The following is a 25354-nucleotide window of genomic DNA, read 5'->3' as shown; positions in this document are numbered from 1 at the left end:
GTCAGGTTGTGTGAGACTCCATGAGCCTCAGGTGAATGGGAGGGGGCGGATTTTTGCACTGAGGGGGTACAGAGCTGGGGAGGTCTGCCGCTGATGAATATCCCATACAAAGTATGAATGAATGCTCCCTAGCTAAGTCCTTCCTCTAAGTGGAAGGGCTTAGCTAAGGGACATTCATTCATCCCGACCCACAGTTTGAGTTGTTTCTCAAACTGTGGGTTGGGACCCACTAGGTGGGTCGCAAGCCAATTTCAGTTGGGTCCCCATTCATTTCAATATTTTATTTTTAATATATTAGACGATGCTACCATGGTATGTGACTGCATTTGGGGAAATGTTACAGACCTGTACTTTTAACAAGCTGCCATGTATATTATAGTAACAAAGATAGTAAATGGGACTTCCTCCTGGGTAAGTGTGGGTAGGATTACAGCCTAGTATTGTTAAAAATGTTCCTATTTGATTATATCACTTTCGGTCATGACATCACTTCCGGTGGGTCCTGACAGATTCTCATTCTAAAAAGTGGGTCCTGGGGCTAAATGTGCAAGAACCACTTCTCTAATATGTTGATTTTCTATATTTTTTTAAACGGGGAATACAAGGAGACACGTGTTAGCCAGTCACCTTTCTCACAGATATACGTAGTTACAGCATACGCAAGTTATAAGAGGAAGTGTGTAAGAACATTTATAGCTATTAAGGTCCCAAACAGATAAGTAGCCACAACAGCTTAGCTTCTCCATAACAGTTAACATCATTGGCATCCTTCAGTCTCCAAATACTAGGGTATCATGGTCTGAACAGTGTGGAACAGCATCTAGTGTGGCTGAAAAGGCCAATTTGGCAGTGACAGTCCCTTCCACACTGGGAACAAATGTGATGCAGAGTTGTCGATCCGCTTGTCTGTTATCACCCTAAACCCCACGCACACCGTGAGGTTAACAGACCGTGGCGAAACAGCACCTTACTGGCTGGGGACTGCCCAGCTTAAGGCAGGTGGTAGCTACCCAATGAGATGCAATGATCTCTCCCACCATAGAAAGCAGCCCCTGGCACCACATTCTACAACAATCGAGCAAAGACTTATAAATGGCAAACTGCTGCTTCCCGTGTTGTGCCAATGCCATATGGCGAAGTTGGAGTGTCCTCTCCAGTACGCGAAGCCTGGGTAAAGAACGTATGGAGGATAGACTGTTAGCCATGCAGCAAATCCCCCCTCTCCACATTGCTGAAATGGCCCAATGGAACATAAGAACATAAGAACATAAAAACAGCCCCACTGGATCAGGCCATAGGCCCATCTAGTCCAGCTTCCTGTATCTCACAGCAGCCCACCAAATGCCCCAAGGAGCACACCAGATAACAAGAGACCTCATCCTGGTGCCCTCCCTTGCATCTGGCATTCTGACATAACCCATTTCTAAAATCAGGAGGTTGCGCATACACATCATGGCTTGTACCCCATAATGGATTTTTCCTCCAGAAACTTGTCCAATCCCCTTTTAAAGGCGTCTAGGCTAGACGCCATCACCACATCCTGTGGCAAGGAGTTCCACAGACCGACCACGCGCTGAGTAAAGAAATATTTTCTTTTGTCTGTCCTAACCCGCCCAACACTCAATTTCAGTGGATGTCCCCTGGTTCTGGTATTATGTGAGAGTGTAAAGAGCATCTCCCTATCCACTCTGTCCATCCCCTGCATAATTTTGTATGTCTCAATCATGTCCCCCCTCAAGCGTCTCTTTTCTAGGCTGAAGAGGCCCAAACGCCGTAGCCTTTCCTCATAAGGAAGGTGCCCCAGCCCCGTAATCATCTTAGTCGCTCTCTTTTGCACCTTTTCCATTTCCACTATGTCTTTTTTGAGATGCGGCGACCAGAACTGGACACAATACTCCAGGTGTGGCCTTACCATAGATTTGTACAACGGCATTATAATACTAGCTGTTTTGTTCTCAATACCCTTCCTAATGATCCCAAGCATGGAATTGGCCTTCTTCACTGCCACCGCACATTGGGTCGACACTTTCATCGACCTGTCCACCACCACCCCAAGATCTCTCTCCTGATCTGTCACAGACAGCTCAGAACCCATCAGCCTATATCTAAAGTTTTGGTTTTTTGCCCCAATGTGCATGACTTTACACTTACTGACATTGTAGTGCATCTGCCATTTTGCTGCCCATTCTGCCAGTCTGGAGAGATCCTTCTGGAGCTCCTCACAATCACTTCTGGTCTTTACCACTCGGAAAAGTTTGGTGTCATCTGCAAACTTAGCCACTTCACTGCTCAACCCTGTCTCCAGGTCATTTATGAAGAGGTTGAAAAGCACCGGTCCCAGGAAAGGCAGAAGCCAATACGGTTCGTTTTAGCAGCATCACAGGAGTTGCCAGAGCATGACTATATACAGCCGTGAACTGCCTCAGGGACTCCAGCTCCAGATTTTGCCTCGAGGTTGACTCCTGAAGCCTTTTCCATAACTGGATATAGCCACAAGGCAGTGGAGGTTTGGGATCAGAGTTTTCCTTCTCTTAGATGAGCTGCCTTCACAGGCTAACAAGTCCCACCTACCCAGTGGCTGTTTAGTCGCCTCTTACGACAAGTACAGTTGTAAAGGCCTATTCTGAGGGCCTATTCTTATCCCCCAGCCCCCAGGGGACCTCCCTTCCCCCACAACCAGGACCAGAGAGGATAACAATTAACACAATCTGAGATTGGGTCATACTTGTTCTGCCAAGGTTGTCAGTCTATATCCTGCCTAATCAAAGGGAAAAAACGGACTTCAGGTTTGGTCATAACCAAACGGGATTAACTGTTTTACATACATGGCAACTGTGGTCATATCTGGACCACTGGTTTAAGCAGTGAATATCTGAATATGGGCTGTCTGGAACATAGGGCATCCTGAGGCAAAGGTCTTACTAACCAAAAAATGTTTGGCAATATTCAACCTCCAGATTCACCCACCGAGATAAAAGCATTTGTGAGAAGGCCAATGCATCTCATTGGGGATTCAGCACTTTTCTTTCACATGGAAATAGAGAACAGACCTGGGCCTGCAAGTAGATTAATTGCAGTAGATCGGTAAGGATTTCCAAACAGCAGGGTCTCATCTGATCTCCCCGACACAACCAAAAGCTCCTTCTCATCATGTCTGGGAGGCTTTCTGAGGCCCAGGAGACCATGCATGGCCTCTCCAGGACTTATAACACCTCCTGGAGGAATCAGAAAGGCACTCCTGGTTTTCACCCCACTTCCTAGCCTCTAGTTTGGTAGACCGCTTGGTAGACTCCTGCTTTCTAGTAAAAACAAGTTCACATCCTACAAGTTTGCTCACTCCTTCCTTAATTTCGGGGGTGGGGGGGAATAAGAGGAGATCTGTGTTCATCTTAATGCATAAAGTAATTATGTAATAAAAATTAAGAAACCAAAGCCCAAAACATACAAGGGGCCTTATTTAAAGATCCTTAAAACTTTCACATGGAACTGTTATTTGAAGTCAATAAATAACTGAGAAAGAAAGACAGATCTACAACTGATACTATTCTAGCTTTCCTTACAGAAATATGCAGACAATCCAGCTGATCAAACAAGGAAAAGGTCACAACACTTTGTCTCAATGGGAAAAATGTTACTGCTCACAGTGTGTTTCAAGCATTTCCGGGTGCACACCCCTTGTGACTTTCCACCATCATAACATTTTCAACATCTGCCATACATTCTCCTATGATGCGGTCACTTGTATTGACTAAACTCAATTTCCTTCTGTTTGGGACTTTATGTGTTCCTTTAAACAGACAAAAACACTCCTTGTAATATTTTGCCTAAACAGGTTCATGTTATTTTGATATGTTTCTCCTCCAAAGTAATTGGAGAAGTAAAATTGGAGTAAAAATGTGAAAAATAAAATAAATAATTCAAGTCAGATTTCACCTCACAATACTTTAGAGCAGTGTTTCTCAAACTGTGGGTCGGGACCCACTAGGTGGGTTGCAAACCAATTTCAGGTATGTCCCCATTCATTTCAATTTTTAATACATTAGATGATGCTACCATGGTATGTGATTGCATTTGGGGAAATGTTACAGACCTTTTCTTTTAACAAGCTACTGTGTATATTATTTTAACAATGATAGTAAATAGGACTTCCTCCTGGGTAAGTGTGGGTGGGATTGCAGCCTAGTATTGTTAAAAATTTTCCTGCTTGATGATGTCACTTCCAGTCATGACATCACTTCTGGTGGGTCCTGACTGTTTCTCATTCTAAAAAGTGGGTCCCAGTGCTAAATGTGTAAGAACCACTGTTTTAGGGCACAATCCTCACCCCTTATGTCAGTGCTTTCCAGCACTGACATAAGGGCAATGCAGCTCTGAGGTAAAGGAGCAAACATTCCCTTACTTTGAGGAGGCCTCCATGAGTGACACTCAACCGCAGGATGCAGCACATGTCCCACTGGCACCGCTAGGCCAGTGCTAGAAAGCACTGACATAAGAGGTTAGGATTGCACCCTTAGAGTGACAAGATTTCCAAATATACCACACCTTTCGCTTCTACACAACATAAAAAGTTTTGGTCATTTGGATTTGGCAAGCCTAAATTGAAAAGGAGTTTGATTATGCTCCAACTCCAGAGCTATCTTTATCTGATGCCCTTTAATCTATGAAGGTTTATAATGTTGGCATCCTTCAGTCTTGGAAGACCATGGTGTCACGCTCTGAATGGTGGCTCTGGAACAGAGTGTCCTCTCCAGTGCGCGAAGCCTGGGTAAAGTAGGTATGGAGGATAGGCTGTTACCCATGCAGCAAATCCCCCCTCTCCACGTCGCTGAAATGGTCCAATGGAAAGGCAGAAGCCAATACGGTTGGTTCCAGCGGCGTCGCAGGAGTTGCCAGAACGTGACTGTGTTCAGCCATGAACTGCCTCAGGGACTCCGGCTCCGGATTTTGCCTCGAGGTTGACTCCTGAAGCCTTTTCCATAACTGGATGTAGCCACAAGGCAGTGGAGGTTTGGAATCATTTTCCTTCTCTCAGATGAGCTGCCTTCCCAGGCTGACGAGTCCCATCTACCCGGTGGCTGTTTACTTATTATATTAAGTCAAGCAGATAAAATGCACCAACATCCCATGACATCACAGTCCTAGCTTGATTATCTCCCTGCTGCTTTTACCTTTGGAGGAAAAAAAATTAGGCAATCTAGAAACACAGGCAGCTGTTTATACCAAGTCAGGCAATGGTTAATCTAGATTAGTACTGTTAACACTGAAATTTTAAAGATATCTATGCAATTGGAAAAGTTTCCAAGGAAGTTCCACACAGACTAATTTTACTTCAAAATAAGGAACTAGTAAAAAAGAAACTGAAATGGAGAGTTAAAGCTCTCAACAGTGCATGGAGATTTAAAACCACAAGAACAGAAGCTAAACTAGAATTTCCAACCACCAAGTTGGAAAGGCACTGCCAGGTCCAGAAGGAAGCCAGCATGGCTCACAGGTGGGGTAAAGAAAGCTATAAAAGGTAATAATTTTTCCTTCAGAAAATGGAAGTCTGACCCAAGTGACAAGAACAAGGAATTCAAACTCGGGCCAAAAAAAGGGAAGCTGACTGTAAGGGTTGGAGAAAAAAAAAAAGGAATATTAGGAATGCATGGCTAAAAGCATCATGGCAAACAATAAGAACATCTCCAAATACATCAAAAGCAGGAAACTTGACAGGGAGGCCACTGGACCATTAGATAACATGGGAATAGAAAGAGGATAAGGAGATTGCAGAACAGCTGAAAGAGGCAGATAATTCATCTTCGCTATGGAGGGGGGTACAGAAGATATCCGGCCTGAACCAATCTTCTCAGGGACGGAGTCTGAAGGACTGAGTCAAATAGAAGTGATAAGGAACTAGGTTCTAGAGCACAATGGAAAATTAAACATTAACAAGTCATTGAGTCCAGATAGTATCTACCATCCCCCGCCCTGAATTCTTAAGGAACTCAAATAGGAAAATGCCAGTCTTCATACACAATTATATAACTTGCCTTTTAATTTAGTCTCCATGGTAGAGGACTGGAAGGTAGCCAATGTAACACTGATATTTAAGATAGATTCAGGAAATTACAGGCTGGTGAGTCTAGCATCTTTTCTATGTAAACCGGTGGAAAGTGTGATTAAAAGCAAAAATTATGCCTCTAGAACAGGGGTGCCCAAACCCCAGCCCGGGGGCCACTTGCAGCCCTTGGGGGCTCCAAATCTGGCCCTCGGGGAGCTCCCAGTCTCCAATGAGCCTCTGGCCCTCCAGAGACTTGCTGGAGCCCAGGCTGGCCTGACACAACTGCTCTCAGCATGAGGACAACTGTTCAACCTCTCACCCGAGATGTGAGACGAGGGCTCCCTCCACTACTTGCTGTTTAACATCTGTGATGCAGCAGTGCGGTGGCATAGCTGGAGGGGGTGGAACATCCCTTCGGAGCCATTCCTGGCGGGGGAGCAAAATGGCTCCGAAGGGATGGGCCGCTTGCCCGCTCTGGGTGCTCCGTCCCCCCTCCAGCTACGCCACCGCAGCAGTGGCAGTGAAGGAAAGGCTAGCCTTGCTTTGTGCAAGGCCTTTTATAGGCCATGAGCTATTGCAAGACCTTCACTCATTCATATAAGTTCCAGCTCTAATAAATCAATTTATGTAAATTTATTCAAATTTTAAATGTAAATTCCTTCCCCCCCCCAACACAGTATCAGAGAGATGATGTGGCCCTCCTGCCAAAATGTTTGGACACCGCTGCTCTAGAAGAATGAGCCTTGCTGAAGAAGAATCAGCATGGTTTCTGCAAAGATAACCCTGCCTCACTAACTGTAGAGTTCTTGGAGAGTCTGCTTAGGTATGCACATGGAGGTGACCTAGCTGGCATTACATATGTGAAGGTCAATGCTAGGAGGAATTAGAAAAAGGATTGTGAACATGACTGCTAATATTATAATGTCCCTGTACAAATCTATGGTGTGACCACATTTGGAATCTGGTCATCACACCTCACATATGAACATTACAGAGCTGAGAAAGGTGTAAAAGGACCACATCTAAACAATCAGAGGGCTGGAACATGTTCCTTACAATAGCCTTTGGCACTTTTTAGCTTGGAAAAGAAAATGTTTAAGGGAGAACATGAGTGAGATACTGTATATAATTATGAATAGTGTGGAGAGAGCTACATTCCCTCTCTTTAGCACAATACTACAAGCAGGCACCATCCAATTAAACTGTCTGGTGGGAGATTTACAACAGGCAAAAGGTGGTCCTTTACACAGCACGCAATTAGTCTGTGGAATTTGTTGCCACAACATGTGGGGATGACCACTAGGCTGGAGGGCTTTAAAAGGGGACTGAATAAATTCATGGCGTACAGTAGTATCCACGGAGATAATGATGGTCCTACAGATTCAACAGCAGCATGTCACTGAATACCAGTTTAGAGGAGCCACCACGGAAAAGATCTTTCTGCCCTGCTTGTGCACTTCCAAAGACAAGCTAGAAAGCAACTGTGCAAAGCATAAATAAATCTGTGATGCTAAAGCTGATCACATGGCAGCTCAAGGACTCAAAGGGCTGTAGAAAGAAGGAATACTATTTTCTATTTAACATTTATACACAAGAACCCAAGATACCTGCCAGCTCTGCTCCAGAGGTTTATCTAGAAGTCAGAACTTTTGTAAATCGAAACAGGCAGCACTTTTGCACCTACACAAAGCTGACACAATGGACGCACCTGCATGAGAGTGCCGACTTGGCCATCCATAACTCAGGGACCCAACATATACTGCTATTCAACAGAAAGGTTCGCACAGAAAGATCAACACGCTGGTTCCTTCTCTACCACCTAACCCTCATCCAACTTCCCATCATCCTAATGCAGTGGTTCCCAAACTGTTAGTCGTGGCTCTCCAGGGAGCTTCAGAAACCAGTATGCATTCATAGGATTGTAGCCCTAATAGGGAGCCATAGCCAACAGCCCAGTAGCCAAGGGCTACAATGACTTACTGACTTACAATGTCAGTAAGTGTAAAGTCATGCACATTGGGGCAAAAAATCAAAACTTCACATATAGGCTGATGGGTTCTGAGCTGTCTGTGACAGATCAGGAGAGAGATCTTGGGGTGGTGGTGGACAGGTCGATGAAAGTGTCGACCCAATGTGCGGCGGCAGTGAAGAAGGCCAATTCTATGCTTGGGATCATTAGGAAGGGTATTGAGAACAAAACGGTTAGTATTATAATGCCGTTGTACAAATTGATGGTAAGGCCACACCTGGAGTATTGTGTCCAGTTCTGGTCGCCGCATCTCAAAAAAGACATAGTGGAAATGGAAAAGGTGCAAAAGAGAGCGACTAAGATGATTACGGGGCTGGGGCACCTTCCTTATGAGGAAAGGCTACGGCGTTTGGGCCTTTTCAGCCTAGAAAAGAGACGCTTGAGGGGGGACATGATTGAGACATACAAAATTATGCAGGGGATGGACAGAGTGGATAGGGAGATGCTCTTTACACTCTCACATAATACCAGAACCAGGGGACATCCACTAAAGTTGAGTGTTGGGCGGGTTAGGACAGACAAAAGAAAATATTTCTTTACTCAGCGCATGGTCGGTCTGTGGAACTCCTTGCCACAGGATGTGGTGATGGCGTCTAGCCTAGACGCCTTTAAAAGGGGATTGGACAAGTTTCTGGAGGAAAAATCCATTATGGGGTACAAGCCATGATGTGTATGCGCAACCTCCTGATTTTAGAAATGGGTTATGTCAGAATGCCAGATGCAAGGGAGGGCACCAGGATGAGGTCTCTTGTTATCTGGTGTGCTCCCTGGGGCATTTGGTGGGCCACTGTGAGATACAGGAAGCTGGACTAGATGGGCCTATGGCCTGATCCAGTGGGGCTGTTCTTATGTTCTTAAGGGAGCCACCTGTCAAAAACATTTAGGAACCACTGCCCTAAAGAAAAATCTCAATTCACACTATTCCTTCAACCTGCCAATACATGTTTACATAGATCAAATCATGTTTACCATTAAATAGTAACTCAGCCTGTTCAGAACTCCTTAAAACAGGGGATCTTGAAGTGTGGCTCACAAGCAGCTTGGAACAGGGTCACCGGTGGAAAAGGTTTCTGTCAAAACCTCCAGGAAGTCACCGCTGGTGAATGTAGGCAATACAGAGCCACATAGACTAATTGACCTGCTCCAAGGGCTCTCAAAGTGTGGGTTACAACTAACTGTAAAATATAAAAATACATTACCCGTGTTATATGATTTTTCCATGTGTAGCAGTAACAAACTGTTACCGCTTTAAGAGTAAATAGGAACATGTCATCAGCACAGTTATTTCTTTCTTTAAGATTCCAGCACCCTAAAGACAACACACAAAGTGTATGCAATCCTTCAAAGCATTTCTCCCAGAAAATCTGGACTAATCTTTATATCAATTGCTCAACTCTCCTCTTAACCTAGTATTATACAGTTTCTACCCCCACATTTATGAATTCTTCAGGTACTTATTCAGCACACTGCACTAACATTTTGTCTTTTCCATTCACTTCAGTTCCCTGTGTACTTAAACTGAATTCTTTTTCCTTCTCAGTTTCCTGACCAAACCTCTACCCAGCCATCCTGGTGCAAGGGGCAGAAAAATGACCTCTTTTTTAACTGATGAAGCATTGTTCAAGTATAAAAATCAATAGCTTACTATATAAAGCTCAAAAATAGCAAAAAAAATTTCCTTTCATTCCACCAGACCACCTTTCATTCCACTAGAGAGGTGAGAGATCAGCTATTTTCCCAATCACAGTGCCAAAACCGGGTCCCCAACAACTTTAAAAATAAAGCAGAAGAAATCCAAGCTGCTACAGAGGAAATTGGGTGTAAACTGGAGTTCAGGAAAAATAATTGTTTAAATGTATAGGAAGTCTGCTAGGATTCCAAGACAGCACCTGCATCTCTGTTCATCCTTTTGCACAGGGTTGTAACTCATATGTGTCACAGGCAAAGAAAAAAAATCTCAGGTTCAAACCCCAGCACCTCCAGGTTCAGTGAAAAAAAACTGCTGTCTGAAACCCAGTAATGCAGCTGCTGGTCAGGGTTGACAATACTGAGGCAGAGGGATCTACAGTCACAGTATAAGGCAGTTTCCTATGCAAAATGACCCCAAATTTCCCATTCTGTAGCTTTATGGGCGACATGTAGGGTAGAAGGAGGGAAGAAGAGGTGCAGGCAAAAATACATTATGCCTTCCCCATTCTGTAATGTAGGATGCTATCCCCTGCTATCTCCCTTCAAGATAGCTACTTTCTTGAGTGGAAATCCCACTGTGATATAACCCATTAGCGAGAGAGAAGTCATCAAAAAAGCATAACAGTAATTAAATTCTACTTGCATAACAGTCCAATCAGCATTTCAGCTGTCAGAGCTTGGCACCAAGCTTGAGAGAGAATCTTAGTTAGGACTTCTATCAGACAATGACAGCAACCCAACCTGCGCATGGCCCACTCTCCACGTGCAAAGAAGCCACAGCACACGCTGATCATAAATGCCATGTATGGCTAAAGCCCACTCCATTAAAATAAAAGTCAGTAGGCCATCTTAGAGGCAGAATATCAAAATGGTGCAAAAGAAAAGAAGTGCAGTGGCTTGGAGGAATATAAACGGCAAATCTCTTCTCTGCCATGTTTCTAGACGACTTTATCCAAGCCACTAAACATGATCCCCCACACAAAATGAAAGGGGGGAGCAACACTGGCCTACCTCACAGGAATCTATATTAATCCCTTTGAGCACTCAGAAGCACATTATAAATGCCAATTCTTTTTATTGGGTTAGACCCAAGAGTGGTCTTCCATGTGTGGAAGGCTCCTTCCCCTCAGGGAAGGGATTCTTTCCAACCCACATTGGAACACTGTTCAAGAAAAGCAAAACTAACACCAAAGTTGCTCCTGCAGAAGTCAAGCAACAAAAACTGCTCTAGAACTTACTTTGGCACTGCACGAACATTGTAAATCCACAAATGCATTGCAAACGGCACAATCAACTGTGAAGCTGCACTAGCAAATACTCTGCTTCTGCTCATGGCTCTTTGAATCCAATCCCATTATTATTACTAGATTACTGCCATATGCCATCACCCAGGAGGCACTTCCAAAGTGGTCACTGAGGACCTAGGGCCATTGAGAAAGCTGGAAGAACTGGGGGCAATGATCACTTAAAGCTTTGCCTTTATCTTGTTACCTTCTAATTCAATAATTGGACAGAAAGTTATTCTTATTCTTACAATGAAGAACTGCTCAGTTTTTACAAGCTCTTATTCACACAACAGTACATACAACAAAGAATCAAGGCAAAATATGTCTCAAACATATTAAGTAGTTTATTTCTATAATGACAAAAGGTTTCGAAACCCCCAACTAGTAAATCTTGTTACTTTCAAATTTCAGATACAGTTGGAGACAAAGTTCACAGCGTGTTTAATATTTTCTTCCTGTATTATACAGACAAGTAACTTCAACATCCTTTCAATTCTGTTGTAAACAATCTCCCCTCCTCCAGAGAGCAGAAACAAAAGCAGAAAGGCAAATAGGCCAGATTTATAACACAGTTAAGAGAGCAGTCTGATATGGGTTTGTTTGTAGAATTTAGGGCCCAGGCTTTTAATAAACTACAATGTTTAGGCTTGAATGTCTCTTCTGGTACTCTGTGGGAGGCTACCCAGGGAAACCCAAGGGCTTTACAAGCAAGAGAGTAATCAACTTTATCAGTTTCATTTCCGGAGCACTATACACCATTTCCTTAGAGTTCCAACCCACATCAACCCACATCCATAGGTTTCCCCAATAGTTTGAAAGCTGAGAATCCTGAATTAAGAAAGAACCAAGATTGTCTTGTTCCAAAGACTAAGTTTTCAGTTCCAGAAAATGGTCTTAAATGTTATATGTATCTGCCACAAATCATTTCCTTGATGCTACTACCAATGTTAGTAGAAGAGAGAGGTTTTAACACCTTGGTGAACCAGACTTCGGGGCGGGGGGGGGTCGCATTACCAGATTGGCCAATAGTGGTCCCAAGTCTGACTCTCCTTCTAGAATCAAAGGTCAATTAAAAATAGAAGGCCTGAAAATGAAGACCCTGATAGTTCATAAAAGACACTCCTTCTCCCTTCAGTAGATGGAAGTTTAGTTTGCTAGTTTTCAGGTTGGATTAGACATGGCACTGTACATTCTTAAATATAATACTCCATTACAGAGATTTACATTTGTTCACACTTCACAACAATGTCTAGTTTCTTGTTTCCCTTTAGATAAAACTTATAACCAACATTTGCAAATTAAGACTTCTGCATTTGAATTTCGGAAGGGATGGGGCTGCATCTCATTGGTCAAACACATGCTTTGCGTGTAGAAAATTCCAGGTTCAATCCCTGGCATCTCCAGTTAAGGCTGGAAAAGATTCCCCGTTTGAATCCTTGTGGGAACACAGCTGGTCCTTGTAGACACCACTGAGCAATGGTCTGATCCAGCAGAAGGCAGCTTCCTAAAATCAGAGTATTCATGTAAACACAATCAGAACTACATGGTCTAGCTTTATCATTTCACGGCACTTCCTCACTATAAGACACGGGTATGGAAGATGTTATATACAAGTAAGAGTTTCATCTTGTTGGAAGTCAGTACTCATCAGATTGTCTATCAAGTATGACACTTGAGAGTCAGGTAATCCAAAATATTCCTCAGTATTCACAAGAGACCCACAAATCAGACATTATCACAAGTTTTAGTAATAAAAATCAAGTTATCTGAAAGCTTTAACTTACTTCATCAAAGCCATTGTCATCTTTCTTCAAGGCTTTAAAATAAAAACAAAAAAGAATGTGGTTATTCATAATGCATTTTAATAAGCAGCAAGATACAGTAGTTGCAGGAAAGGAAATAACTGTCTGTAGCTACTGTCTGTCTTAAAGTATTTGACATTAACTTGTACAATGCTTCACATGCCCAGATCAGAAAAGCGCTCAGGAAACAGAATTTCGTTGCAAGTATGTAAAGATCTCTTTTTACAAGTCATCTTAACACACTATAGAGCTGTCTGCCCTCTCTAGTTTAGTGGAAATTGATTTGCACATTTCTACTTTCATTCCAACTAGTGTGCATCCATACTTATAGGAGAATTTCAAACCCTGAGTTATCTTAACAGCAAACACTGACTATTACATAGACCTATAGTTATTTCTGGTAACACGGTCCTACAAAATTGAGGGTCAGAAAAGTTTTTCCCAAACTTTATGGTGGTTTGATATGAATTTGGGGTGCCGATTCCAAAAATGACATCCTTTTTGCCCTATCATGTCTAGTTTTGGAGATATAGTATAGCCTCTTTAGTGAATGGTTCAAGCAGCTTCCTCATGAGGAAGCCATGGTGTAGGCTTCCTCATGAGGAAACTGCTTGAACCATTCACTAAAGAGGCTATGCTGTGTCTCCAAAACTAGACGTAATAGGGCAAAACAGATGCCATTTTTAGAATACTCACCCCAAATATACCCAGGACTTGGTGTAATGTTTAAGGAAGCAAAATGTGTGTTGCCCTGTGAAATTTGTCATCTATTGTTTTCAAATGAGGCATTCGGTTCCCACTCTGTTCCAAGTCAACTATTCTAAAAGTGTATACATTCCTCAATGTATTGTCGTACTTTAAAATGTACGTACAGGTACAGTTGGGGCCTCTTTATCCGTGGATTTACCTCACTACTGGTCCTGAACCTGTGGACCTGCCCACCTGTTATCCTCCTGTTACGACCAGAGCTGTGCTCTGGTCACGATTGGAGTCCCTGCTAAGAACCAGAGAGGCCATGCATTGTCTCCCTGACCCTCAGGAGGCCTTCTGAAGCCCCTGGAAAGTCAAAAATTGGCACTTTTTTGGCCTTCTGGAGGTCTTGGAAGGCTTCCTGATGGTCAGGGAGGCCACACACAGCCTCTCCGGCTCTCAGAAGCAAGTCTGAAACTGGAGCACAGCTTCGGTTGCAATTGGAGGATGTAGGTGCCACAATCCACAGATTTTGGTATCCACAGGGGGTCCAGGAACAGATCCCCACAGTCACCAAAGCACCACATGTAGGCTAGGTTCTATATTAGGGACTATGGGCGCAATCCTAACCCTTATGTCAGTGCTTTCCAGCACTGGCATAGAGGTACCAATGGTGTACGTGCTGCATCCTGCATGCATGGGTGTCACTCATGGAGTCCTCCTCAAAGTAAGCAAATGTTTATTCCTTTACCTCAGAGCTGCATTCCTAACATAAGGGGTTAGGATTGGGCCCTTATTTGGTCAACTCATAGATGCCTCAAATAAGCACTAGAAGAATGGCAAATTTTCAGAGGAGTATCTCAAGGATTGCCTTCTCCAGTACAAACCCATTAACTTCATCAAAGGGCCTGCTTTAGAGTTTAAACAGGTGGCAACTGAGGACAGGGACTTTTCTGATGGTACCCTATTGCCAGAACATCCTCCTCAAAGAATCCTCCTTGCTACCTACAGGGAGAAATCCAACTGCTTCCCCTGGCCTTTAAGGTATCATGTGAAAATCCCTCACATTATATTCCTGAAAGGAGAGTTTCTGCAGACAACTGCCAATCTTTTTAGGAAATGCAGGGTATGAATCTTTTAGACAGGTTTTGTTTCTGGCTTCCAGATATCTGACTGAATGCCCTGCTTGGCCATAAGCCACCAGTCTTCTTGCCTTCTGTAAGCTTTTAGTATTTCAAAAATTCAATGCCACCATAAAAAAAAATACCACCAGTATCTTTCTTACACTGTTGTCAAGGGGGGGGGGGAGGAAACACACATAGCTCATCCTGGCAAGTTAGCAAAAGGTTTTTCAATAATGTTGTTGAAGGAAAAAGGCAGGACTACAGGTCACACGTGAGTGGTTGTCTAAGCTTCACACAAACATATCTCAAAAGGTTTTGCTATAACCAACATTACCAGCTCGATGGCTAAAGGGTTAGACCAGCTGAACAATTTTGGTAGCCGTGTCTGGATTTTAATATAACAAGGACAGAGAATCAATCTCTGTCCCACTGCTCAACCCACCCGGTGCAACATTTTCCTCTGAAATGGAAATGAGGACATTTTTTACAAAGGAATGTGAAAACCACATCTCTTGTCTACTCCCATAGAACAGGAATAAGAGAGAAACTGAGAACAGCTGCAATTCAGCATCTAACTTACAACAGATCAAATGGTCACAATGTCAGTTATTTGCTCACAAACACACACGCCTGAATTATACACCAAAATCTGGCTGCCATCATTTTGCTGGTAGGTTTTTTTTAATTCAGTTCTCCTGCACTTCCCTCCTCCTCTCCAGCTTAGAGTACATCATCAGTATGAAAGTACATAATCTTAAACAAAAAAAGACAGCCATTCCTTAAGCACAATAAAACTTAAAAAAAAAAAAACACCTATTACTTCTCCCTGGTGAAGGTGCCCTAGGAGTAGGGTGCAACCACAAAAAAGGTCCTGTAACCAGTTCAGATTTTTTAAGTAGTTGTATACAGAGTATATCATATATTTGCTTGCACTGTAACTCTATAAAAATGAATACCAAGGTTTGTACTGTATATTAAGTTTTTAATTCATCATGACTAACTATACCTAGGACGCAGCCCAAAGATAGCCATTTAACGTGCATAAACATATGCGTTTTTATAAATGGTTTACTTTCATTTTTTTTTTAAAGGAGCTTATCTTAAAAAACAAGGTATCATTCAGTTTTAAGTGGACTGCCTAAGCATTGAATAAATTATCACTGTGTTTAGGGATTCAATTCTGGTTCAAGACAACCAAAAGATTTTTAACTTCAATCTGGTCCACTGAAAACCTCTGTCTCTGAACTGATTTTTGGGTTTAGGTTCAGTTCTACTCTGATGAATTACTATCTTAGTTCAGCTATACAGAAGGGACCATTATGCCAGTAAAAAAATGATTTATGTCACCTCAAGAATTATGTAGGGCAGCCCTTGCAAGAAGTATGCAGAAGAGTTACTAATGAGTTACTAGAAGAGTTACTAGTCAACAAAAATCACATCTGATCTGAATTAGGAAGACTAGATAAGAATTTTTCTGATTACATCTTTCCATAAGCAAGATAGCAATGTTCTTTTAGATATTTTTCCATGAAGAAGTACAGGTGGACAGTTTGTTAATTGAGACTCATTTTATTTTTAAAGAAGTTAACTTATTCATAGTCAGAAGCATAAACATTTTCTATTGTCATACGATTTATATTGGGATGAAAATATTCACTCCAGGCTTAGAATTTGGCTTTGGTTCCAAAAAACCACAATCTTCTCCATTCAGAATTATTCTTCAACATTCACAATTACTTTCAAGCCACATATAAAACACTTCACGTTCTAATGCTGCAATTCAACTCTTTAAGTTACTGATAAGCCTGATTTAGAGAATAAAGCTGGTCCATCCTACATATATGTATATGTTTTGTAGAGTGTTACAAACAATGAATATTTATTGTTGTCAACTTCAATACCAGTTCTCCAACTACAAAGCAAGAGCAGAGGCACAAGAGAAGTTTCCACAGCAGCATTTGAAACATCTAAGGTCTGGTGGCCCCAAATGAAAAAGGATATCACAATTGGAAGTAGTAAAAGAACATTGTGACCAAGATGATGGATGGGGTGAATTCTCTCTACAGGCAATCATTAAGAAGTTAGAATTTAAAAATATTTTTAAAATGCTCAAAGATGGCAAGTGGGGGGAAGGAAGACATGACCAAAATCTGTAAAACTATGAATGATGTAGACTGGGTGAGATTTCTCTCCCTCCCCAAAACATCAGAATTCAGCAAAGCTGCCTTTTAGTAGGGTCAGGACAGGTAGAATGAAGCACTTCTCACAATTAGTAAAGCAAGTAGGCTTTTTAGTGGCTATGAAATTTTTACTATACAATTCTATGCATGCTTTCTGAGGAATATATACTGCTGAGTTATTCTCAAGTAAGAAGGCACAGGCATAAAGACTTCAAAAAAATTAACCCATTTCTGCCCAGCCTACAGGTGTACACATTTGATCCCTGTTGCATACATGCAATGTTGGGTATAAATGGCGCAAAAAGGGAAAAGATATTGAAGAGGATTATGAATTTATGCATTCGCTTTCTGTCATATAATGCTAGAACTCAGACTCCCACAATGAAATTGATTGGCAAGAGATCCAAGATGAACAAGAAAGGACCTTCTCCAGACCTCAGAATTAACTGGTGGAATTAACAGTCCCCAGATGTGGAAGTGGCCACTAGCTTAAAATGAAGAGTATTAGAGCCATTTTCCTTGAATCAACAGTAATTAACCATTATGGTCACATGAAACAAATACAGTTGCCAGGAATGAAGCAAGAGCACAGGAAGGCTACTGAATTCATGACCCACTTTGTGAGCTTCCTGAAAGCATCTGGTTGGCCACTGTATGAAACCAGATGCTGGACCAGACGGAGACTTGGTCTCATCCAGCAGGGCTCTTAGGTTCTTATAATTAATTTATGGAATTTATTTGTGCAACAAGTAGTGATGTTTACACTTGGCCTGCTTTAATTTCCACTGCCCATCAAGCAACCAAGCAGAGGAGAAACGAAGGTAGAAACCCCAAGGACAATAAGGAGCTCCACACTTGCTACCATTTCATCCTGGGAGAGTTCACCACATATTATTAATTATTATTATTATTATTATTAACAGTATTTATATACCGCTTTACAACTAAAGTTCACAAAGCAGTTTACAGAGAAAAATCAAATAACTAAATGGCTCCCTGACCCAAAAGGGCTCACAATCTAAAAAGATGCAAATGAATACCAGCAGACAGCCACTAGAACAGACAGTGCTGGGGTGAGGTGGGCCAGTTACTCTCCCCCTGCTAAAAAAAAGGAGCACCCACTTGAAAAAGTGCCTCTTACCCAATTAGCAGGGGTTAGCAGGGGTTAGGCACATAGGCAAGAAGGAGATAAAGATGTAGCTCAGGAAAAGAGCACATGCTTTGCATTGCAGAAAATCCCGGGTTCAAGTCTTGGCATCTCCAGATAAGGCTGGGAAAAACCAGTCTGAAATCAGACCAACCAGCGTAGACAATAATGAGCTAGGTGGAACATGATCTTTGTACAAGATAGCTTCCTAGGTTCACTGTTTTAAAAAGGCATAGAAGAGGGTGTGAGGTCCCTAGGATCCTCTACAATTTTGTGGTCCAAGTACTATCCCCTGAGATTTTGCACTTGTTCAGGTTAAAAAGAAGGGGGAAAAAGCTGTTTTCCAGTAACTATAAAGTGGGTAATATTACTAGCAATGATCAACATCAGGAAATACATTCCTACAAAAATAGCTTCTCTTACCTATTGTTGTTCTTCATTATTATGTAGGGTCACCTAGGACCCTAACATGCCATTCAAAACAAGGAGATATTTCAATAGGAGTTAGTAGTTTAAGAGATCAGAAAGCAATTGTCAAGCGATATAGGTTAGGCTTATATTTTATTTGAAGGGACTGCATATATAACATGCTAGTCCAGGGGTTCTCAAAATTCTCAGGAGTAAAACTCCAGAGGTAAGTTCTTGTGGGGGAGGGGGGAATGTAGTGACTCAATCCCCAGGATTGCACCACTGTCACAGGTTGTAGGGGCTGTATTTTACTTACAAGAAACTTCAGCAGACTCCCTGGGGTGTAGGGAACCTCAAAGAAGCCCCCGCAGGGCTCCTCAAAGCATGGAGACTGTAAAAATAACAATCGCGACCCACTTCTGGTTTCACAATCACAAAGCAGAAGTGGGTCACAATTGTTCTTTTCACAATCTCCACAGCTTGGGGAGCCCTATGGAGGCTTCTGCAGGGCTTCCTGCACCCCTCAGGAGCCTGCTGCATCTTCTTGTAGGTAAAAGATTTCCCGTGATATCCCCAACAGCAGTGCGATTCTGAGGATCGCAGTTTTGAAGCACACTAATCTTCTTGAAGCACACTGATTTCACCTTTGACCGGTCAGGCTTTCTAGACCAAACAGTGGCAACTGAAGTACCCCTCAATTTTCAAGGACTGCATGTTCCTGGGCTGTATCCAAAGATAGATAACCATGACTCAGCACCTTAAAGGGGCAAAGGCAGAGGTCCTCAGCCTGGGGCATCACGACACCCAGTTTGAGAACCTCTGTGCTAGCCCATTAGAAGCTACTAGTCGTCGTCCCCCCATTGGCATACCTTGACATTCCTTTCTAAGCTACTGTTGCTTACACAGACCAGCAAATCATTTACACAGCCAAAGTGGACTTAAAAAGAAAAATCAACCTTTGCCAGCTGGGCTAAGTGGAAACAATTTGATGGGAAAATTTAGTTTATGCCTAAAGACACGGTAACACAACATTCCAGGGTGGCGAGACTTCAACTGTTAAGGAAACAGGCCAGGGAGCAAGGAAATACCCCTAGAACTGTGGCTGCAGTATCAGAAATTTTGGATGTGGCAGCAAGTAAACATATTTTTGCATCAGTAGGAGTCCGTCATCACACAACAGAAGGTGAATGGATACCGCTGACAAGCCATTGTCCATGTTCTCAACTCATTCTCAAAAGTACCCTAACAAGTGCAGTTTTGAAGCACACTGATTTACTTTCACCTTCGACCGGTCAGGCTTTCTAGACCAAACAGTGGCAACTGAAGTACACCTCGATTTTCAAGGACTTCATGTTCATGGGTTGTATCCAAAGATAGATAACCATGACTCAGCACCACTTAAATCCATGAGACATTACTCACAACTAACTGAAATCCCATTCACTTAATGGAACTAAGGTTCCAATCCTATGCACACTTATCCCACTACACACAGTGGGGCTTACTTCTGCATAAACATGCATGGGATTGCAAGGTTAGACATGAGTAACTTTCTCTGGGTACAACCCCATACATGCTTTGTTCCTATTCACACAGGCAGCAAGACCAGATATGTCTTTGGCCTGATTCAGCAAGGCTCTTCTTAAATCCAAGTAAACAAGGTGAATTTTAGGAACATTCCAAAGACAGGGCTGTAAAGTCTCTTATCTGCTTTCATGCTCATGACATATTCAGATATATTCCACCAGGCTTTTCAGGAGAGCTGTGGTGAAAAACCAAGAGATACCAAAGGAAGGCTAGGAGCTCAGGGTCAGACAGGGATGTTTTGAGTTGTGTGTGCATCATGTGCATGCAAGAAGAGTCACAGCATTTAACCGATAGAAAGAGGCCATTCATAGTCCAACACTTTTAAGAGCTGATATGTGATTTCACTAGTTCTGTACAGCTTTCTTTTGCCAATTTGGTCAGGAAATGAAACACACAAAGAAAAACCCAGTGCATTTTTCTTGCATGGTGGATCAGCCTGCAAACCCTTTGTGAGTCAGCAAGCCAGCAGCACTGAAGACTCCAGAGAATATTCATCAAGGGTTTGTGGAAGAGGGGGAGGGAGAAGAGGCTCCTGCATCCAAAGTCAGGCAGACTAGCAAATTCTGATTCCAGTCAAAATTCCTGGAATTTTTCCCCCCTGACCACGAAACCATCTGGGAAACTCCAGTTCATCTATTTCGATTCCACCTACAGAAGTGAACCGTTCAGAGGCCTGAATTTACCCCACACCTCCCACTTGCTTTCTCACCTATCCTACTGAGCTTGGTAATCAGTAATTAATGAGATATTTCACTTGCTAGAGCAATACTGCCAAGATGAAAAATGTAGATGCCACAAGAGGTATCCTTTGATTTCACTTTCAAATAGTGTTGCTCCTATCATTGTACTTTTTTTTAGCATCTTGTATGAAAGAAAAGGAGGACGTCAAGTTTACATTTGTGACTCACTTCTTCTCAGAAGGGGCAGCCTGATCCTGAAGACCCCACCCAAGCTACATGCAAAATACTGAGCACTGTTTCAGGCTATACAAATGTGGAATCTCATAAGTAACATTCATACATCCCAGATCAGTGAAGGTTAAACTACAATTCTCTGGTTCTATACTCATAAATAAGAGACATATTTATTATTAAATATACATACATATACTGAGCACACATATATGTACATATACTGAGCATACATTTGATAGCGCTGCAGTGACTGGACCTCTAATGACTGTATTGTACAATATACAGTTGTCTCATTCATGTTTTTTGAATGTACACCTAAAAAAATGTTATGCATGAAGCAGTTCACAGAGCACATGTACCAGAATCCATTCACACACACATCCCAAGTAGAACCACCACCTTCATTCCAAACCCATAACAAATGGGGATTTGAACCCTCACTTGTCCATATGTTACCTGTATTCAGGCTACTAAATTCTGTGCAACCCCTGCTTCTATACTTCCAAACATAACAGGAGATGAAAATAACTGATCTACAGTCAATGCACATTTGAGAAAGTAGGGAACAAGAGAAAACTCCTTTACTACTCTTGGTCACCCTGACTGGTAGATCAAAAATATGGTTCAAGACTGTTAAGAAAAATTCTGCCTGTTCTGTACGCACTTTACAGCCCAATCCTATGCACATCTACTCAGAAGCAAGTCTAAGAGCCCAATCCTATGCATTCCTATGGATAAGATTGGGCCCTGTGATGATGAGTCCAATCCTATGCATGTCTACTCAGAAGTAAGTCCCATTATAGTTAATTATGCTTACTTCCAGGAAAGTGTGGACAGAATTATAGCCTGAGTGTGTTCAGTGGGGCTGACTCCCAGGTAAGTGCACCTAGGGCTGCAGTCTTAAACCATTTCTGCCCAATAGCAACAGGGATCTAATGAGTACACCTGTGGGTTGGGCAAAAATGGGTTTAATTAGGTTTAACACCTGAGTATAAAGGGGTAGGGGGTTCTAATCTGCTTTAAAGCTGAGGCTGCAGTCCTAAACAGTTCCATTGAATTTAGTGGGATTACTTTTTGGGTAGGTGACCAGAAAGCCTCTTTCTCCAGGACATGCCCTCTTTTTTAGCCTCCTGTCCTGGAAAAGAACTTAAATGTCCTCCTTTTCCCTGTGAGGAGGCAGTGCAGAGCCTTCCTACAATTAATCAATTAAATGTTATGTAGTTTTAAATTAAGGTAATAACACATTTATGAACCTGAACCACAGGTACATTAACCACCTGAAATCCACAGATGAGTGTTTTTAGCTTTTATTTTGTTGTGTCCTACATTTTTTTTGGATGCCCTACATTTTGGGGTGCCTGGTCCTCTTTGGCGGTTCTGACATCTGGTCACCCTAGGTAGGGGGGGCCAGAACAAGAGATGAACACCAGAAGAGCCCCTCTGGATCAGGCCCATCTAGTCCAGCTTCCTGTATCTCACACGGCCCACCAAGTGTCCCAGGGAGCACACAAGGCAACAAAGAGACCTGCGTCCTGGTGCCCTCCCTTGCGTCAGGCATTCTTACATAGCCCATTTCTAAGATCAGGAGGGTGCACATTACATATCATGGCTTGTAACTTGTGATGAACTTTTCCTCCTCCAATCCCCTTCTAAAGGCATCTAAGCCACCACATCCTGTGGCAAGGAGTTCCACAGACTAGCCACGCGCAGAGTAAAGAAATAAAGAACCGCACCTTTCAGTGGATACTTTTTATCCACGCGGGTGCCGGACGCCCCAAAGGAGAGAGGGGTTCGCCGATCCGCATTCACTACTCCGCATCAGTTAACCCGGGGTAACGAAGGGCGCGTGCCTACCCCGGGTGGGGCAAGGCTAGCAGGAGCGGAGTGCGCTCCGAGGGAGGCGCGCCGTGGCGGTGCGCGGGAGGTGGTTCCGGCTGCCCAGGAGCGATGCTGCTGCTGCTGCCTCCCCTCCCGGGGTCCCGCCCGCACCCGGCCCCGCTCACCTATCCGCCCGAAACTCTCGGACAAAGTTCGGCGCAACTTCTTCATCCTGCCGGGCTTCTTCTCCGCGTCCAGCAGGTCGCACATCTGGCTGCGCGGGGAGGGCACCGGGCGAGCGGGGCAGGGCAGGAGGAGGGAGAGGCGGCTCCGGGCAGCCCGGCCAGGAGGCTGCTTCTCCCGCCTAGGAGGTGCCCGAGGACGCGGCGGCGGCGCTGGCGCACCCAGCCTCGAGCGCTGCCCTCGCCCAGCCCATCGCCTGCGCGCCGCCGCCTGCAAATTGGGCAAGGGCTGCCCGAGACAATGAGGGGCGGGGGAGGGGCTGCTGCTGCTGCTGCTGCTAGGGGCGGGGAGGGGCGCTGGAGAGGAGGGGAGAGGGGCGCGCAGGGGAGGCGCAAGTCCTGCCGAGGCGCCACCCGCGCAGGCAACTCCGCCGGGCTGCCCGCTCGCCGCCCCGCTCTCTCCCTCTCTCTCGCAGAGGCGGAGGTTTCCCTCCTCCTCGCTCCGCCTCCGGTTCCCCTTCCCGCGCCTCCCATTGGCCCCGGGAGGGACGCCGGCTCGGCTGCGCTCCCTTCTCTGCCCGGCGGCGCTGCGCTGCGCTGCGCTCCCAACGATGTGCTTTCCCCTCCTCTGCTTCTCGTCCGTCGTCCTGTCCGCGCTTCCTGAAGAGTCCGCTCCGCTCACTATCAGGGGACTTTCAGGCTGCAATCCTAGCCAGGCTTACCCCATTGACTATAACTGGACTTACTTCTGAGTAGACAGGCATGGGCTGGGGCTGCCATCCTATCCACACTTCCCTAAACTAGACACACTTCCCTAGTCACTTCCATTGACTAGAATGGGACTTACTTCTGAGTAGACATGCATAGGATTGGGCTCTAAGGACCCCAGAGAGCCCACCCCACTGTTACAAAATACTTCCCTTAAGGTGCAGTTCTAGCCACACTTACCTAACAGTAAGCACCATTGACTATAACAGGACTTACTTCTGAGTGCACATGCATAGGCTCTAAGGACCCCAGGAAGCCCCCCACAGACACACTTACAAAATACCTCCCTTAGGGTGCAATCCTATCTACACTTACCTAAGAGTAAGCTCCATTGACTATAATGTGACTGATTTCTGAGTAGACATGCATAGGATTGGACTCATCATCACAGGGCCCAATCCTATCCAATTTTCCAGTGCTGGTGCAACCATACCAATGAGGCATGTACTGCATCCTGTGGTGGGGAGGCAATCACAGAGGGCTCCTCAAGGTAAGGGAACATTTGTTCCTTTACCTCAAAGTTGCAGGGCTGGAAAGTTGGACAGAATTGGGCCCACAGTCCCTTCCCATCCCCCTCCTCCATTCACCATTCAATAACTTGCTTGCTCCTCCAGGGTCACTGTGCTTGGAGTGCCAGGCTACAATCTTATCCACACTTTCCTGGGAGTAAGTCCACCACAGAACACAATAGGACTGACTTCTGAGTAGACATGCATTGGATTGTGCCCTCAGCCTCCCAAAATGGATTTGTAGGGAGAAGTGCTGCTGCTGCAGTGCTAGCCTATGGCTACTTAGGACTCTGAAGGGAGGCTGCAACCCTAACCACACTTACCTATGAGCAAACCCCACTGACCATAATGGAACTTAGAGCCCAATCCTATGCATGTCTACTCAGAAGCAAGTTCCACTAGAATCAATGGGGCTTACTCCCAGGAAAGTGTGGATAGGATTGGGCTGTTATTTCTGACTAGACATGCATAGGGTTGGGCTTACAGTCCCACTATGTTGAACAGGGCTGGAGCCAAGGTGGGTGCACGTCAGAAAAGAATCTAATGCACCCTAGTGCAGTGATGGCCAACTTTTTGGGCTTGGTGTGTCAAAAATTCTAACTTGACTCTGCTGTTGTGTTACCCCCTCAACAAAAGAAAAACAATTATTTACATATTTAGTTTTTCAAAAAAAAATATGGTCCAATCACGTGTAGTACTGTGTATTATAAAGTTATATATATTACAGAAATGAAATGCAGACCCATCCTCATCATCCGTGAGTTTGCAATCCATGGATTTGACTCACCACTGATTGCAAGCCTGTGATGGAGGACATCAGAAGGCCTCCAGACGCAACCAGAAGGCAGTCCTGGTCACGTCCAGAGACCTTGTGAGGTTCAACCGGATTGGCAACCTTCAGTCTCGAAAGACTATGGTATCGCACTCTGAAAGGTGGTTCTGGCACAGCGTCTAGTGTGGCTGAAAAGGCCGATTCGGGAGTGACAATCCCTTCCACACTGGGAGCAAGTGCAGTCTGTCCCTGGTCTGTCTCCCTGGCTATGGGCCTTCCTTCTTTGCCTCTTTGCCTCAGACTGTTGGCAAAGTGTCTCTTTCAACCACAAATTTCATTATCTGCAGATTTTGGTATCTACATGGGAGAGGTCAGTTACTTGTACAACTGTACAAACTCAGTTGTTGTC

The 25354-nt window shown here is 44.0% G+C and overlaps 1 protein-coding gene across 3 annotated transcripts in view; it reads right to left on the bottom strand.

Moving 5' to 3' along the window:
• Positions 1-23337, bottom strand: part of CDK14 (cyclin dependent kinase 14) — a 348112-nt gene extending 324775 nt beyond the window's left edge. For 2 of the 3 annotated variants that reach the window (XM_066628515.1, XM_066628517.1), the window contains exons 1-2: positions 22900-23337; positions 12829-12860 (exon numbers count right to left, since the gene is read on the bottom strand). In XM_066628515.1, coding sequence (XP_066484612.1) covers positions 12829-12860; positions 22900-22984 — 117 coding nt within the window. In that variant the 5' untranslated portion in view covers positions 22985-23337. The remainder of the gene's footprint in view (positions 1-12828; positions 12861-22899) is intronic. The other variant, XM_066628516.1, reaches the window with a different exon arrangement.
• Between the last annotated feature and the right edge of the window lie 2017 nt (positions 23338-25354).

Source organism: Tiliqua scincoides, chromosome 5 (genome assembly GCF_035046505.1).
Source record: "Tiliqua scincoides isolate rTilSci1 chromosome 5, rTilSci1.hap2, whole genome shotgun sequence".
NCBI classification, from domain to species: Eukaryota; Metazoa; Chordata; class Lepidosauria; order Squamata; family Scincidae; genus Tiliqua; species Tiliqua scincoides.
This window is presented reverse-complemented; position numbering and strand designations above follow the sequence as displayed.